Source organism: Rousettus aegyptiacus, unplaced genomic scaffold (genome assembly GCF_014176215.1).
Source record: "Rousettus aegyptiacus isolate mRouAeg1 unplaced genomic scaffold, mRouAeg1.p scaffold_m13_p_17, whole genome shotgun sequence".
In the NCBI taxonomy this organism is placed as follows: domain Eukaryota; kingdom Metazoa; phylum Chordata; class Mammalia; order Chiroptera; family Pteropodidae; genus Rousettus; species Rousettus aegyptiacus.
In genome coordinates this window covers 13,762,991-13,780,916 of record NW_023416292.1, presented here as the reverse complement: position 1 = coordinate 13,780,916, position 17,926 = coordinate 13,762,991, and the positions used below count along the sequence as shown (strand labels likewise).

General features: G+C 49.4%; 1 protein-coding gene across 3 annotated transcripts in view; it reads right to left on the bottom strand.

The window, feature by feature from the left end:
- Positions 1 to 17,926, bottom strand: part of RGS8 (regulator of G protein signaling 8) — a 53,239-nt gene that overhangs the window by 9,882 nt on the left and 25,431 nt on the right. For 2 of the 3 annotated variants that reach the window (XM_016145561.2, XM_016145560.2), the window contains exons 2-5: positions 15,644 to 15,717; positions 13,602 to 13,731; positions 11,124 to 11,225; positions 10,240 to 10,304 (exon numbers count right to left, since the gene is read on the bottom strand). In XM_016145561.2, the coding sequence (XP_016001047.1) occupies positions 10,240 to 10,304; positions 11,124 to 11,225; positions 13,602 to 13,627 (193 nt within the window). In that variant the 5' untranslated portion in view covers positions 13,628 to 13,731; positions 15,644 to 15,717. The remainder of the gene's footprint in view (positions 1 to 10,239; positions 10,305 to 11,123; positions 11,226 to 13,601; positions 13,732 to 15,643; positions 15,718 to 17,926) is intronic. The other variant, XM_016145559.2, reaches the window with a different exon arrangement.

Here is a 17,926-nt window from a genome sequence, read left to right as displayed (position 1 = left end):
ATACAGATAGAGAGAGATGGTCAGGGAAGGGATGTATCGAAGGTGAACAGCAAGTCGAACAGCCTTGACCTTCTTTATAAATTTGGGGCGTAGGTGGTCTGCCTCCACGTGCTAGGTTTTGGGGATATGGTATGAGTAAACCAGATGAAGTCACCACCTCACAGAACTAGCAAGGTAGTCTAGTGTAACAGACAGTAGCAATAATTTAAAATACTTTATCAAATAATCACATGTGCAGTGTGCCCTGTAGTGGGGACACATTTAAGAATGGAAAGAGTTTGGAACAGCTACTTTGGAAAAATTAATAAGAAGGTGAGAAAAGGGCAAACAATTACAAGGTTGTAGATTTTAGTTCCTGGAGACGGTTATGACACACCAGGAAGGGAGCAAGAACTTTTAGTTTTGGGGTACACCCATCATTCAAAGAGAGGAGCTCTAGTTCCAGGCTTGTAAATATACCTTGAACTTGGAGAAGAGTCAGGATTTAGGACCTGGCAGATTTAGGACAAAGAAGAAGGGGAGAAGGATAAACAGGAGGTTAAAAAAAAAAGTTGAAGTGAGAAATTTTAAAAACAACCACCACAGGCATTTAGTGACCACTTACTTTGGGCCAGGCACCGCACCAAACGCTTTCTGAAACTTATTGCATTTGCTCCTCATAGCGAAGTTATAGCATTGGTCCTGATATTTTTGCCATTTTGTGGAGAGAAAAATGGAGCCCAGAGAAGTGAAGTAACGTGCCCAAGGTCACACAGGTAGTAAGTAGCAAGGACGCCAAACTACAAAGCCAACATTCTTATGTGAGATGGCGGTCCAGTCTCTGCACGGTGGCCAGGCCCACTCGATGCACACTGGGGTGGAGGGAGCGATTGCCTACATAGCGCCAGACAGGGAGGCCATGAGTAGCACCACGGAGGGTGATGTTTCTAGGAATGAGGACAACAGATGAGGTGAGGAGAAAGTGAAAAGTCACTGAGGAAGGTGGAGGGGGATCTGAGAATAGAAAAACAACGTTGAGGCAAGGCGGGCATGGGCAGCAGAACTCAACCCGATTATTCTGCAAGCAACTGGGACTGTCTCAGAGGGGACAGGGACTGTCTCAGCAAGGCTGAGGACTTGGAGCAAAAAGTCTGGTGCACTCATAGCCAGCTCGTGATTATCAGGCAGTTCTTCTGAGGCAGCCTACCGAGCCCTGCCCGTCCCACCCGGCGCGGAAAAGCCACTGTCTCGGCCGGGACCACCAGTTCGGATCAGAGGCAGCCTCATAATTATCTCTATGACCTTGGACTGCACGTTCAGCATGACTGAGTCTCACCTGTGAAATGAGAGGGTTGGATCTTGCATCAGACGAGCTTGCATCAGACACAACTCTCAGCCCACTGATATCCTTCTCCTCGACAACATCATTACATCATACATCGGTCAAGGACTTGTCCCAGGCCAAGTTCTATGCTGTCCAATCGACATACATCAGCCCACTTAATCCTCATGCCAACGCTATTATCAAGGCAGAGGTTCTGGCGTCGGATAGCCTGGGTTGGAATCCTGCGCAACCTTGGAAAAGTGCCTTAACATCTCAGAGCCCAGGTCTTCTTGTCTTGGAAAGTTTAAGCTAAATGTCTATGGTCTCGTGGCCAGTAGGGGTAGAAAGTGGATTTAAGCACATCTAGGTGACTTCAGAGTCACTTAGCCTGTCTTTCCTCTGGGGACTGTTGGTGGGCCCCACGTTATCATTTCTCCTAAAGAAGGATGGACGGTGACCCCAAATCAGACAACCATGCTGAAAGAGGACCACAGCAGAACAAACGTGTCATTCAGCTCACAGAGCTGGGGATTCTCTCATAGGAGGACACCTTTGCCATCACCTTCTCTGAGGCCACTAGGTACCACGGAAAGCCTGGAATCTGCCTAAACTCTCTTACTTCCCACAGCACTGAGACCCACTCTAAGCATCATTCTCCAGATGCTGTGTCTTGTCACAGAGCAGACAGGCACATGTGCTAACTGTGGCCTGGGGATGCTGTAAAAGCATGGCTGAATGACCTCGTGGAGCAGGCAGCCTCCTCCCAAAATATGGCCACCGCGTTGTCAGGGCAGACTCTGGAAGGAGTGGGAGGGGAACCAAAGCAAATATGACATTTGCCATTTGCCTGGGATTTCAAGGGAAGAGCTCGAGGCAACCTGGGGACCGAGGGGAGGATGGCATGGGAGGGTCTGGACCGGAGCCACAGCAGCATCTGGGTAAAGATCGCGGCGAAGATTCCGAAAAGCATACCAAGCCTCGCACAGACTGGCCTGCCGCAGCCCTACTCCTCCCCTTGCCCACCCCTCCCAGCCCCAACCTCCCCGCTCCCTTTCATATTCCCAGGGCGGGCTCTGAGCAAGGCAGGCGTGGAGGACTCTGTGCAAAGAGAATCTTCACCAGGGAACAATGGAAGTGAGAAGGGGGTAGAAAGCCCCCTACTGCCGCAGGACCCCTGCCCCTTCCTCAGAGCAGACGGCCTCAGGGGGCTTCTGTATGCAGACCACTGGTCCCCCACCTGACCCGCCTTTCCTGCTTATGTGACCTAGCAAAGGAATCCTATGGGGCCAGAGCCGGCAGGATCTCTCCCCGTCTGTGTTTTTTCCTTGCATCAGCTTCTACCTCTGCTCAGCACGATTTTCATCTGGTCCTTTCCCTGACCCCTCAGCATCTTTCCCTGGCTCTCCCCCTTTCCTTCTGTCCTCTGTCCATTTTCACCTCCTTTTCCACCTTTCCACTTCTTTCCACCAGGACCCGCCCCTTTTGCTTATTCTTAAATTGGAGTTGGTTCAAAATGCAGGATGCTGGTTTATCCCTGAAAGGCTCATCTGCTTTGCTTAGCTGTACTTGCTTTGCCAGGGCCCTGATGCAGTCCCTCCATGTACCTCAGATGCCCCTCTGTCCCCTCTACCCAGGGAACCGAGGTCCCCCCTCTACCATCCCCACAGACAGGGAGACAGAGTGACTTCTCTCTGATGCCTGAAGCTATTCTGCCTGGGATTGTGTCCTGACACACGCTAGCTAAGTGTGGCCTTGGGCAAGATGCTAGCCTCTCTGTGATTCGGTTCTCTATCAGTGAAGCGTGGGCCCTAACAGCTCCTGCTCCATGGGGCTGTGGGGACGATCCTGTTTATATAACCCCCGTAAACAGGGCACGCAGCCTGACACTCAGACAGTGAGTGTTCCATACGTGTTGGTGACCATTACGCCTGTACTTCAGTGGTTTAAGGAGTTGTCACACAGAACATGACATGCATTACACCAAAAACACAATCCTGGTCACTTAAAGGTGGTGAACAGTTCATGAAATTGGAAGAGAAACAGGAGGATCTGCCTTTTTTTTTTTCATTTTACTTTGGTTTTCTTTGTAGGACCCTCTAAGAAGCCCAGGCTCTAAAAACATCACCACGTTTTTTGAGATTAGCATCCATCTAGTCGCAGAAGGGAAAGGCTTGTGTCCAGAATTCCTGGAACACTGGGCAGACTATTGGCGTCCTACTGAGCATGCGCACAACCTCCAAGAACACATCCCGTGGCCGCGCACGCTGCCTGCCGCCGGCATTCTCCCTATGGTTCTTTGATGCAGGGTGCTTACATAAGGAAGGAAACTGGGTCACTATGAATGAGCAGTGCAGCTGGTGCAGCAGGGAGGGCGGCTTAGGTAACAGTTCAAGGTCCAGGAGCCCTGATTTAGCTGGCATCGGGGGTGGGCTTAAGCCTAGCTCAGTTCCTAGCTTTGGAAAAATACAAGATCATGAGAATAATTTTTTTTTTTGAGCTCGCTGTTTACCAAAGTACAGTCCCAATGACCAGAGTCCTCTCGCATCCCTGATCAACTGGAAAAAATAAACTGGTGAATGGGTTTCAAGGTCAGACAGAGAACAGGAGAAGAAAATACATGTATAAAATCCAGGATATACGTTCCAATTGTGAAGTCAAAACCATTTTCATTCAGAACCATGTTCACTAATTTAAAACTTATGAGGAGAATAGTGTCAGGATCAAAGCTTTTCTTTTGAGTTATTGATAAAATAAATAAATAAGTAAATGTTTGTTTTGAAATAGACCCGGGGCTAAGGACGATTTAGGTAGAGAGATTATCTAGAGAACAAACTATTTCCAGTTACTGGCACTTATTGGCAAGCAATTGGTATGCTAATTAGACTTCTGTCTTGTAGTAACATAATTTTCTTCAATGATCTCTCCTTCATTGGTTTATATATATAGCAAGATGATATATTATAATAGTAGTAGAATGTGATGGCTGATTATTGGAGCCTTTGAGCCAGAAAGGACACGGGAGGTCTCAGGACCAAGGAAATGGCGCAGCTCGGAGGTCTCGTGGGTTCTTATTCCTGAACCATGGTAGCAGAAGAGTAAGAATGGCCTGGGTCTTACAACTACTATTCCCAAATTCCTTCCTATTTTATCAACCGGAAGCTGCGTCAAGCCACGGAAAGAGCAAGCTAGAGCCTGCATCTGCAACTGCTACAGGACGTTAGCAAGGACGGTGCCTATTAAACGGAAGGCAAACGTGCATCCCTAACAAGTCAAAGGTTGGCATTCAGAAGTAACGTTTTTAACGCCAGGGAAGTATTATAAAACTCCATGTCCACCCCTCCACAGTCTGAGTGATTTCATAAATTAAGTGTCCAGTAATATTTGTCTCATTGGTTTGAACAAGAAGACCACAGAGAGTCTCAAGGAGGGGACACATCGGATTCACCCACTGGGCTTTAAAAAACTACCTCCCAGAGGGGTTCACGTACGTTGAGGGCGAACTGGGAAGGGGTGAGGCAGGGCTGCCAAAACTTCATGAGGCAAAGCGGGTGAGGTATTAGTGGATGCGAATAAGCCCTCCCGCGATTCTAACCCGGCCACACCGGCCCTCAGCGTTCCACCCCCAGCCGGCTGGGGGCACGAGAAACTGACCCCGTCTCTAGCGCATAGGAGGCACGAAAGGCCCGCGTTCTCAATGAATTTAATGTTGTGTTACAACAAAAATAATACAATAGTTATCTCTCATGGAGCCTCTCTGGGTATAAATGAATCGTCATGCTCAGCCTTTCACAACTATCGTCGCGTTTAATGCTCACAACGACTCTAGAAGCTAAGTCTCATCGCTCTCCTTTTACAGATAAAGAAAGGGAGGTTTACAGAGTTTGTGTCATTTGCCAGAGGTCATGTAGCTGGGCAGGGACAAGATGGGTATTGGCGGCCTGTCCGATTGCTTTCATTCGACAAGCTTTTAATAGTTGCCTTTTATAGTCCAGGCTCTCCTATAAAGGGTAAAAGGACCCACGTTCCTAGGTGTAGGTAAAAATTACAACAGTGTAGAGAGGATGATGAGGAGAAAGAGAAGTTCCTTTTCCACCTACCTCTACATCGCATATTTCTAATGCTTATCTTCAATTTATCTAGAAAGCGCACCTACCATATTTATTTCCACTGCAAACACCCTCCCCCATACCTGCTACATATGTGGGATCTGCGATACGCAGATGACCTACTGTCAAAGGGAGGTGCTGCCTGAGAACTCTGGGAAGCTGCGATGCAGTCTTTAGTGTGTTTTTTGGAAGTTACAGACCACCTGCCCCACCGAGCACTAAACCGAGATGCTCTAGGTTCATGCTTGTCCATGCCTGTGTTTCAGAGCAGTGCTTTCCAAACTTCAGTGGGCAGAAACATTACTGGGGAGCTTGAGGAAAACCAGAGAGCCGGTTCCCATCTTCAGAAATTCCGATTCAGTAGGTCTGAAGAAGAACCCAAGAATTTTCATTTCTCACCAGCTCTCTGCGGGGTCCAAGGAATCCTTCCTTGGATCGCACTTAGAGTTACACTCTTCTAGAGCTTTTGGCTTAGAGAGGGATGTGGGGTGGGCTGAGCAATAAATGGAAACCTGATTTCTAAACTGTATATTCTAAAGCTAAAGACCACTTGGATGAATCATTAAGGAATTTCACAAGATGGTAATTATAGTGTTCGTTTGTTGATTTTGGGTTTCTGCTTGGTGGCTATGTGACCAGGTCAAGTGATTATATTTTTCTATATCTCAACTGTTATCCCCAAAAAAGGCTAATTTTTAAAAATTAAAAGCTTTTTTATCGGTCTCATTTTCTCAGGGACAGATGCCAACTCTGAAAATGCAAAAGAGCTTTCAACTGTACTATTCAGCTAACCGAGCCTTCTCTGGGTCAGGCGGGGACAGGTCAGTGTAGATCAGCCGTGCTCCATGCAAAAATAACGAAACAAAGCCAAGGACCGAAGAGATGCCTGGGCCAAGGTGCCCTGTCTTCCAGGTGTGGGGTCAGGCCGAAAGGGGTGAGAGGAAAGGGGAAGGACCCTGTCTACACCTGCACCTTAAAACTGGAGTGAATTCAATTTTTATGTCTAAAAAACAAAGAAAGGAGAGAGAGAGAATGAGAGAGAGAGAGAGAGAGAGAGAGAAAGAGAGAGAGAGAGAGAGGAAGGGAGAATTGATTCAGTTAAGGACTGAATGTCCCACCAAAAGCTGGACGAATAGCAAGCATATGCCTGAACAGCGTGAGGAATGAAACCAGAGACACACAATTCAGGGCCTTCACTCTCCCGGGTATGAGCTGTAGAGACAGAAAGGCTTCTGGGTACACACACACACGCACACGCACAGGTGCACATACACAGCCTGGGGGGCAGACTATGTGCACAACTCAGACACCAACCCTAATTGCCACTGGATGAACAGGAAAATGACGCCAAATTAACGCACGTTAGAAATCCTTCCCTATCTAATGAAGCCATCAGCAATTTTAATTTCATTTTTCATTTGTTAGTTAAAAAAGAGAGAGCACTCAGCAGGTGATTAGCTCCCAGACCTCCGCGGTGCTTCTTCAGCTTCTTGCTGGCACTTGTCAGCAAATGGGATCAGAAATAAAGCTGCTCCAAATATTTGCCCTCCGGATCTTTTTTTCAGCGTTAAAAAATAGCGAAGTTACTTTGTTTTTCTTTTTTCCCCCTGAGATTGAAATCTGTGAGGTGCTCCCTGTACTGTGGGACCCTACCAAGGAGAGGAAAAGATGTCATAACACAGGTTCCCCGGATGCTCCAGCCATCTCGGCTTGAAAGCAGTTTTATATAACCCTGCAGGCAGCGCTGACTCAAACCACCTGCCCTACGGTGACTAGTTACTGCCAAGCCTTGCCACAGACGGCCTTCGCGAACAGGAGGGCAGAATCGGATCCTGCCTCCGAGATGTCGTACTCCAGGTCCTTCACAGTAAAGACGAGGGCTTCCGTCAAGGCCGCCCAGCTACTGAGCAGCAGAGCTGGGTCAAAACCTTACTACCAGTCCAGTTTCTTCTTCATTGGGCAGAAATACGTTCTCTGTTTAAATGGAAACAATGCTCTAAACCGAAAAGCAGCCTTTCTGCCTCCCGAAGTGAGGATTTCTAACACTGCCAGATAGAATTTAAGAGGAGCACGGATGCTATCGGAAATCTTAAGGGTCCCTCGCCTGCGGTCAGCACACTGCATGATCTCTTGTGATGTTTGTATGCAGGTCCTTTTCCTCAGAAAGTTGCACCGTCCCACTGGGGAGGGACCATCCAGTCATCAGCCAACCAAATGCTAAGCATAGACTTTGTACATAACGAACTTTCGATACCCCTCTTTAAAAATAGATGAGTGCCCCAAACACCCAACAAAGCAAGGATGGCAAGTATACCCTGTGGATTGAAAAATAATTATCTAAATTTTCTGAAATAGAAAACTCAGGGAGGACAACTTGCCTAAGTATGGAGAATTACCAGGGAGTAAGTTCCAAACTAATGCACATTTTCCCGGAGCCCAGTCATTCAGTGATTCTCCTTTCTTTACTTTTTAGGACAATTTGTTGTCTTAATTGAAAGCCCTGCACACCTCTGATCAACCACTGTCCCTCCTAAGGGACCAGCACACACGCAATCCCTGTGGAGAAGCTTCATCAGCCCTAATTGAGTCACAATACTAACCTAAATTAATTAGACTTTAGAAAGTTGTCAATGCTCTTGAAGGTAACCTGAGCTCTGACTCCTCCACGGCCTTCACGGGGAGTAAGTGTTCAAGTTCTAAAACCTTGAGATCCTGCCGGTGACCCCTGAACAAAGACCCCTGTCTTCTCAAAGACATTCACTCCATTGGCTCTTTATTTCCATGCTGCACAGAAATAAAAACGGAATGTCAGACTCCAAGAAGAATCACAGAACTTCAAAGTACCAAAAGCCTATTTCTGTAGTAGTTTTCCAAAGCAGCAATCTGGCGTCAGCCGCTCATCCCTTAGTGGAATCTCCTGCTCAGCAGAGTGCTACAGAGTTCCTGGAAACCAGAGCATCCCTGACAGAAGCAGAACTGTGTGTCTTCGGGTCTAAAAGTCACTGAATCAGACAAATAAAATTAAACCTCTTAAACCTCCAGATCTTGCCACTGCAGTAACCCAAACATATTCGAAGCATCCATCCATCCATTTGACCACCCAAAACTGCCTCTAACAGCTTAACGTTAATACTTGGCAGTAAGATTTGCAACTTTATTCTCAAGGCATCTTTATTTTGCCTTTGATAAGTAAAAGCATCGCTTAAAAAAGAGATCTTCTTATAAAACACCTTTGAATAGAGAACCCAAACTAATCCAAAGGTGTCCTCCTATAAAGATCCTCATATCCGGCTGACAGGTGGCACCCAGGTATTTCTATCCCCGTTTTAGAATGAGGAAACAGCCTCAGGGACTTGGCCTAAGTGAGTCAGTCATGAGCCTGAAATAGAAATGAAACTTCAAGATGACCTTGAATCGAATCCAGCCAGAAAAGGTGTAAACTGCTAGTGATACTTGTTTCGCTTAACCAGACTCCAGAAAATAAGTCAGAATAGCCTCATAAAAAAAAAAAAAAACAACAAACAAACAAACAAACAAACGAAACAGGCATTACTGTCAATCTCTAAGTATTATCGTACATATGCCATTACTTTGGCAAATGAGCAGCTTCAGCTTCTGTTTGGGGGTACAGCCATATGCTATATATGCCGTCTCTACGCAGCCTCCTTTTCCTTCCTAAATGTAATCCATAGACACTGAAATGACTACTCGTCTCACGAAATTACTTGCTACAATATGTGCTCATCCTTGGTTTTACATTTCATCGTAAAATCTAATGAAGAGTTTTTCTTAATTGGTGTGAGGATCAGAGGCATGGTCACAGGAGACTGCCCATACAGTTGAAAGCAAAGTCACTTCTAAAGACATCTTCTGAAGACCGAGGGACTCTGTCAAGGGCCACTCAACTATCTAGGAGCGGAGCCAGGTCAAAATGGAGAACGCGGGTCTGACTACGAACAAACGCCATTCACTTCGTCCGTCCCCAGTTCAGTGGACACAAATCTCGAAACTAGAAGCAACCCTGTTGCTCCCAGATCAATCAGGAATTCAAGAGGAGCACCAAACATCTGTGCGAAACCTTCTCGTCTCTTCGAAAGCCCCTTCTCCGCCCCGCTTCCCCGCTCCCATATATCTGACGCCCCTCCAGTGACTTTGGACTTGCTTGTGATGAGAAAAAAGACGGGGCTGGAAAGTCTGGCCACCATCGAAGTGCCCTTCCCACACCGAAACATGCACGACTGTCTCTGCTCTGTGGGAGACAAAAGGCAGAAAAGAGGAGAAGAAAGAACGAAAAACGGAAGAGGAGGGATGGCAGAAGCGAGTCCTAGCAAAACCCGCACCTGTTACAAATTGAGGGGTGTAATACAGCGGGGTCAGGAAACTCCCCAAATAAAAAGCAACGAGAAAATCAAAACTCTGCCAACTCAAGCGAATAACAAAATTCGCAGACTATTCATTTCACTGAGAGTAATCCGAGGCTCTCTCCAGTGGCTCGTGGGGAGGTCATTCATTTCGTAAATAAGATTTGGGATGGACCTGGATTCTCTCCTTCCTTTTGAACACATCATTCCAACTCCCTAAGCTAAATTCTTTCTTGCTAAAACCTCTGAGAACACGAAGGCTCTTCGGGACCACGCCTCCAACACAGAAAACAGAAAAGAAGCCCCCCTTTCCATTCCGCGTAAATTACGTTTTGTTATCTAAATGCCTGTCTAGACAGGAGGGGACTGGGGGAATGATCCCCGGTGCCTGGATCATGGTGGGCATTTGGCGCGCCTCTTACTAAGTGGAGGATTTGCCGTGCCGAGATGAAACCTGAATTCTACTTACACTTATGAGAGAGAAGCACGTCGAAGGAATCTGCCCACCTCGTGGCTTCTTCCGTGGATAGCCTCCTAGAAAAGAAGAAATGTCCCTCTTGAATATTTCTGAAATACCCTCTCCTTTAACCAGCACCGAGGTTTGCTCAGGAGAACAAATCGGAATAACCGGGGTCAACCGAAGACCATACCCGGATCCCCGAACTTCTGTCACTGTAAATTTGTATATTCTGAAGTAACTGATAGAAAAAAAAACCCAGGATTGGAATTCAGTGAGTTTAGTATATTGGCTTTCAGCCTGAAAAACAAAGCTAAGTAAATCCGGGATTTAAAAAGGTCGCGATAACAACGGAAAGAAACCGATCTTGGAGCCAGAAAAGTTAGGCTGAACTCATGACTCTGACTGTCACCTTAATTTCTTTACCTCTGTAATGGGGACGAGCACACCCATCATGGAACCCGTGAGGGCTAAACGAGGTAACTTCGGTGACATCCTGTAACCCAGTGCCAGCACCGTGGAGGCACTGAATCCAGGTTATCTGGAGCCAAGCAGATCTTGACAGTAGATGGGAGCGTTCGATTCCAAATCAAGAGCTCAGATTGACAACTAAGTAGAATAAAAAAACGTCCTTCGCCGCAGCTCTGTAAGAGTGGTGGCTGATATGGTTTTCTTAAAAGTGAAAGGCGTGAAAACGTATTCTGCCTTATAAGTCATGTGTTTTGAAAAGGAAAATAAACGTTCTCTCACTCGTGTCCAGGGATATAAAAAAAAGAAGCTGCCAAGAGGCAGGGGGTCCAAACCTCACTAGAGAAGACTGGGTCCCATGGCCCTATGGTGGGCACCACACAGCGGGCACCCAGGGCTGCCAAGCGCCCATGCTGCTCACTACTCACTTCAGAGCACGGTTGGGTTTGTCGGGAAGAATCGCTGTGAAATCACTACACGAGTCTGACTTGTGCGACAGGCATCCCAGTCGAGTCCTCATCCCTTTGTTCCTGCAGCAAGCACAGGGGCAGAAGGACGGGGACTGTCACGACAATAGCTGTCAGCTCCACAAAGGGCCCCCGGAGCTGCTGCCTCCCGCCACCCCGCCCTTCCCCGGGCGGCCCCTGAAGATTTCATGAGCAAGAGGAGAAACACCTAGAAGGTCAGGGGACACACTCACTCCCTGTCTTGACTACAGGAACAGTAATAGGTCCCCTGCCCCTAGAGGCCTAATGCTTTTTAAAGCTGACATGCAAGTTGATGGTAAGTCAATGAAGGTCGTTAGCTCGGAAGAATTTCTAAATTAGGATTCTCTGTGGGGAAAGGAAATACAGCGATGACAAAATAAAATCCACATTTTGTTCTCCCGTTAGGAGAGCAGCGGCAGCAGCTCCTGCCTGCGAAGCCCCCGAGGCCAGTAGAGGCTGCTCGGATGGGACATGAGTGCGGATCACAGGGTCTCAGAGCACTGAGCACGGGGCTTCGAACGGGCCGCTTCCGACGCACGTTCTTCCCACTCAGCCCACAAACCTGGGGATGCACACGAATGGCTACGGGCCGGCAAGGACCGATGCCTGCAGGTGAGGACGAGGGTCCCTGGCACACGCGGCCGTGAAGAGCCCGCGCGCCTTTGTCCGTTCTTCTGTTCACTTAACTAAGCTCTCGCGTTCCTGTTTGTATCTCGGGTTCTCGCAGTCGGCATGTTTGAAAGTTTAACATGCATGTCGAAAACTCTCACACCTTTTATTTTCCCAAGGGCCAGACACTTAAATAGTTATCTGCTGTAGAGAATCCAGTGAGAACTTATACTGATGTCTCTTTCCGATTCCCAATATTAGCCCTCTTTCACTTTTAAGCAGAGATTGGCAAACTACAGCCTGTAAGATGCCTGTTTGTGCAAATAAAGTTTTATGAGAACACAACAACCCCCATCTGTGCACACGTTGTCTGAAGCTACTTTCAAGCACATGGGAAAAATCGGGTGGTTGCAACACAGACCATATGACCCTAAAAGCCAATAATATTTACTTTCCGGCCCTGGACAAAATAAGTTTGGTGACCTCTGACCCTTAGCCATGGCAAACCCTCGCGTGGAGGGCGAAGGTTAGTGGGAGGAATTTGGTATAATAAGATCAGGACTTAAGAATGACTTACAAAAGGGGACTGCCAGGCCACAGTGGGAATAACTTTCTGTGGAAATAGTCCTAGGAGGTGTCACACCCCATGTTAAGTGGGAGTCCTTCTAGCCTGGCTTCCCATTTCTCTTTTTCACAAATCCTAAGCAGAGACACTAGAGGGTCATCCATTTCTGTCTCTTCCTTTTACCTGAAATAGGTTTTTATCCCCAGGGTAATTGTCCACAGAAATCTAACAAATGACTTGCTGGGTTGGTATTATATTCGGCGAGGACAGACGTCTGTATTCCATAGCCCTTCTCCGAGGAAGGAGACTTTTAAGACTGGAACTCTCAAGCTCCCAGAAATACCGCCTCTCCTGCAGAAAACTGGGCCCGCGTGCCCTGAGCTACCACCCCTCATCCCAGCCAGGCGCGTCGCGGAGCCACCGACTTCGCGGCAGTGCAAAACATTGACCGTAGCCATCCTCTCTCCTGCGGCAGTGAGCATCTGGTGTCCATTCACTCTTACAAATCACAGGGTGCTCTGACGCCGAGGCCGTGCAAGTAACCGCTCAAGGGCCCTCCAGTCATCCCACTCCGTGAACTCAAGTAAAGGTGGTGCTCGGGCTGTACCGCAGGCCGAAACCTCGGTGCCTCGAAACCATCCTTCATCGAACAGGCAGGTCAGTCCTCCTGAATTAAGAGGATTTCCAAAAACGGGCAGGTCCATGCAAGCCACCTAACAAGGCTTTCAGCAGGGGCCAGGAGCAAGGGTGCTGCTTGTTACCAAGACAACAATGATTCTCCCAAATAGTTTGCAAAAACCTTCCACAAAATATTCTTTTGGACAAAATGGTTTTGATTTTCCATCTTATCTAGCTGAGACTTGAGTTATATAGCCTTTTAGTTAGGTCTGAAATAACGGAAGCAGGAACAAGAATCAGAGGTTAAGGTTACTTCAAAAAAAAAGAAAATGGCTGACCCTCACCTTCCGTCCTTGCCCGAGTAGCTCACAGAGGTCCCTAGACAGTTCAGTAGACGCTCATGCACTGAGCCCCGCCGGTCGGCGGGAGCGCCGGGCGCTAAGGTAGGTTTTGCTTGCAAGGCCATAACTTTGCAAGAAGCACCCAGGGAAGGACAGCGCAGTGCACGCAAAAAGCCTGGGGGATGGATGCAAGTGGCCCAGCCCTGGAGGCTCCGACGGCAGGGGAGGTGGGAAGGCGGAGAGAGCGGAGGCGCAGGCGCAAGAAGACAGGTGGGCATCAGTTACCTGCGTGGCATCAGTAAGGCGGCCATACAGGCACCGGCTTACGGTTAACCCTCCGGCAGGTGTGTAGGCACGTCAGGGCGGGAGATAAGACTGCGGGGGCACCGGGGTTTACCCTTTCACGTCCTCTCACCTAAAATCAAAGAACCTGCTGTAAGAGGGGGCCGGCCTCCCTTAGCCTACTGTGCTACGAATCCCGGTCAATGGTTTTCTGCCAGTGGCATACCTCCCGCCACTACCCCAGTCCCCAAAAACGTCTGCTCGTCCTGAGCCAGGGCAACCAACCGAAGATGGACAAGGACAAATTATTGGGTGGGTTCACATTGTTGCCTGTTGGTCAGGAGTTTCTACTTCCCCAACTACTGGCCACCAACCATAAAGTGGGACACGTGCCCCAGGGGAGCAAGGCATGGGCCAGGCGAGCCCAAAACGACTGTTCTCTTTGTCGTACTCGTGTGGGGCCCAAGCGACCAGCCAGCCAGGGGTGAGGCTGGGTGGGTGGGGGCAGCGCGTGCTCCAGAACCATTTGATCGGCTGCTGTTCTGATTCTCGCCTCCCTCCAAGGTGGGAACCTGTCTCACAGGTGGGAGGTGCGTCAGCCTCGGGAGGGCATGACGGGAGGAAGCTGGGATCACTCCCAGGCAGGCTTGCCAGGCGCCGACCCCACACCGGCCCACTCCTCTGCAGGGATCGCTGACAGGGGCTGAAGACATGAGCATGCGAGTCACTCTTTCTTGCCCACGGGGAAGCTGCCTGGCCTTCCTCAGAGGGCACTGGCCCGTTTCTGACCTGAGGCGGGAAGGACATCGGGGCAAGGACTGAGCCACTGATCATCCCTCGCTCCCGAGGGCCCATTCTCTGGGCTACGAACCCTTTGTTCCCACAGAAGAGAACCGATAGGAAGAAACTCGTGGAGACGGCAGCCTATCCATAACGGGATCCCCTGGGGAACCCTGACACCAAACACAGAATCCATTTGAAAAGAAACCTAATTTAGATAGATAAGGCCCCTCCAAGATGCATTGAAATTATTTTGATACTACCTGGAATGTTTCACAAAGACTTTTTAAAATACCTTCTCTAATATTGCCATGATTATTAAATTAAAAGATTGCTTGGTTAAAACTAAAAAAAAAAAAAAAAAAAAAAAGAGGTAGACTTCACCGAAGGCTCACCCCCAGGCCACCGACATGGGCTGTGCCCCCTGATGGCAGGGCCGTTTCCTTCTGCTCCTAACCCTGCGTATACCTGCTCGCTCAGAAGTCAGGAAATCCAAGCTCCTTACGGCTTTACGGGTCTCTAGAAATCATGACTTGGGGCATCTACGCCTCGTTTTCTCTGCCTTCTGGAATATAGCCCCAGATGAGGGGCATGCCCATGCCGGATGCCTTCATTGTCCCGGAGCTGAGCGGAACAGGGGCCTCCCACCCACGGGGAGACGGCAGGCAAGGTCGTTTGGGGCAGGTATCGCCACCAGGCCTCCTGTCACTGCCTCGTCACCCTTCCCATCCCCGCCGCTAGCCCACACTGGCTTGCCGGAGACGCTTAGATGCCTGCTTCTCTCCTACATCCGGCACTGCCCACCAGTGCCCCTCAGGCGCTCCGCCACCCCTTGGATTAGTTCGGCCTCGGAGCCCATGGAAAAAGAGTCTGCAGGGTTCTCTGACCCCGGCTTCCTCATTCATCCCAGTACCCTGGGGGCTCTTATTCCATTTGGCCCTTGACTTTTGGGGGACAGAGTTTAGGGTTACCCAGAGCCCAGGAAGGCCAAGGGTGTGATTGCGCCCACAGTACGTGTGCCCTCCTTGGTGGACATCAAGTTACAGGTGACTCTACAGGATGGGACATAATGGAAACAGGATACTCAAGGAAAAATGAAAGGCTAAAAGCATAGAGCAGTGATTTATGAAGAAGGGAAGAGAGACTAAGAGCCTCAGTAAGCGGAAAGCAATCAATATGGAGAGGCAGGTTAATTAAATATGGATAATGCAATCAGCTCACACGGGCACCCGGAGAGGAAAGAGAAAAGCAAAAGCAATACTCACTGTCTTTGACCAGTCCTCATGGCCTGCGGGTCTTTGCCAACGGGAGAGTCAGAGAGGCTGCGGGGTAAGGAGCTCTGGGGAAAGAGCAGAGCTTTCTTTTAGCAGTCAAATCCTTGGCGGGTGAAGGGCATGTGTGCATGAACACGCAGGCACACGCGCGCACGCACACACATCTACACGCGCATGCATGCACAATACACCTCCCACCACTGGAGCCGGGCGGCAGGCGCCCGATGGCAGCTCCTCTCCCTGCTTGTTACAGCCAGTAAATGCGGAAGCAGTCCACACCCAGCGGGCGGCGGCTCCGCTGCGGGGCACGGTCTGCACACCCATCCTCACTGGCAGGATGCGGGAGGTGCCCCTGAGCAGAACTCGCCTGGCACTCCTCCCGCACCTTCTTCCTCGGCTTCACTGAGCCGCTTCCCTGGTCCTTCGGCTGCAGCTCAGGGAGAAGTCCCCGCAGCCCAGAGCTGCCTCCCTCTGCACCCAGAGGCTGTGCGGGGGGCCGCGAGGCTGTAGGTATTAACTCTTTCCGGCCACCAATGTGCTGACAATTGAGTGTCCAGAGGTCCGTCTTCTAATGAGCTCTTCTGCTGGCCGAAGGCTGGATGCTGCTTAGGGAGCGGGGAGCGTAAAGACCTTGCCCCAGACAGCTGCTGACGGCAGGAGCCAAACTGAATCAAATCTCCTAATGAGCCAGGAGGAGGGGGGCTGTCGTGCTGGGTGTGATGTGATGTGATAAATGCAGAGAGCAAGAAAGCTACCGGGCAGGCCACACATCTAAATTCCACCCCCTTCCTCCCAGTTTCCATTGTGCTGCACTACCAAGCCAAACCACACAGCCCTGAAATTAATTACCCCCACCCCCCACCACGGCCCGTCGCATCTCAGCTCTCCCCCTTACTCTACAGAGGCATTTCTCCACTCCTGCCCCTCAGCACCAGCCACACCACTCCTCACTTCTTCATGAGAAATTTCCACCTCCCCAAACATGTATATTTCCGACTCTGTGCTCCTGCCCCTCACCTGGTTTTTCCTACAGTGGAAATTCACCTCTCTCCCTCATCCATCACCTAGCAACTTCCCCCTCCTTGCATTTGTTACAGAGTGAGACTTTTCCCTTTGTTCTGCCCAATCTGCACATTATCCCTATTTTTCTGTCTGCTACGTTTTTTCTTCCAAACCGCCTTACCCCCACGGAATTTCACACTGCCCGTTCATGTCAGAAGGAGGACTCCCTCTTCCTGCTTCCCCCAGCGCAGTAATTCTCTGAGTGTGGTCCCTGGACCGGTAGCGTCAGAATCACCTGGGTATGCCTTAGAAACGCAAATGCGCAGGCCCCACACCCGGACCTACAGACTCAGAAAGTCTGGAGATGGGGCCCTGCCTTCTAGGTGATTCTGATACACACACGTTCAAGTTTGCAAACTACTGTCCTGGGATAAAGCTTAGCTTCTCCTTATTCCGCTCTAGGCCTCTAAGGCTGGAACTAGTTCCAAATGCACCCAGCCTTTGCTGCGGGTCATTTCTGAAACCCAGAACACAATATTTGCTAGAGGCGGCAGACATCTCTGTGGCAACCGATGGCTTTTTCATAAAGGTCTTAGATGCCATCCGGTAAACCTTTTACAACGTAGAAAGCGTGTTCTTGTATCGTCACTCCAGAGCCCCAAGCCACGGTCAGAGACAGAGACAGTGTTATCATCCCTGTTAACAGATGAGAAAGCTGAGGCTAGAAAAGGTGGCCTTCCTAAGTGACACGATTCCTAAGAGGCAGCCCGAAGCCCAGACCTCGTTTCCCTGTGACACGCAGCAGAGCTTTTGCTACCACGTCACGCCGGGTCCCAGGCTTTCCTGGCAGAGCTATTGGTGCAGAACCTGAATTCTCGCAGTGAAATGATTCTGCCACCACCACACGTCGCCTGATGATAGGATGAGTCAAGATTCTGATGCTGCCTCCACAGTGACTCATTGTCTCTCTCTGAAAATGTCCACGGTGCCCCTCCGCTAGGTGAAGGGAGCTCCGGGTTATAAAATGAGATGCAGAAGGAGTGTTTTCCATTCCTCTAACCCCTGTCTTTAACCTCGACGCAAGCTAGGTTTAGAATTCGGATATAAAGAGAATCCTTCCCTTCCGGATATTTCTCTGGCACACGACACCGTAAGAAACAGGCATACAGGTAAACTGGCGAAAAAAAGAGAAAAAAAGCCCATTGGGCAGCACTCCCCTAACCTACGATAAATTTACACCATGAGGCGGACCCATCCCGGATTCCATTCACG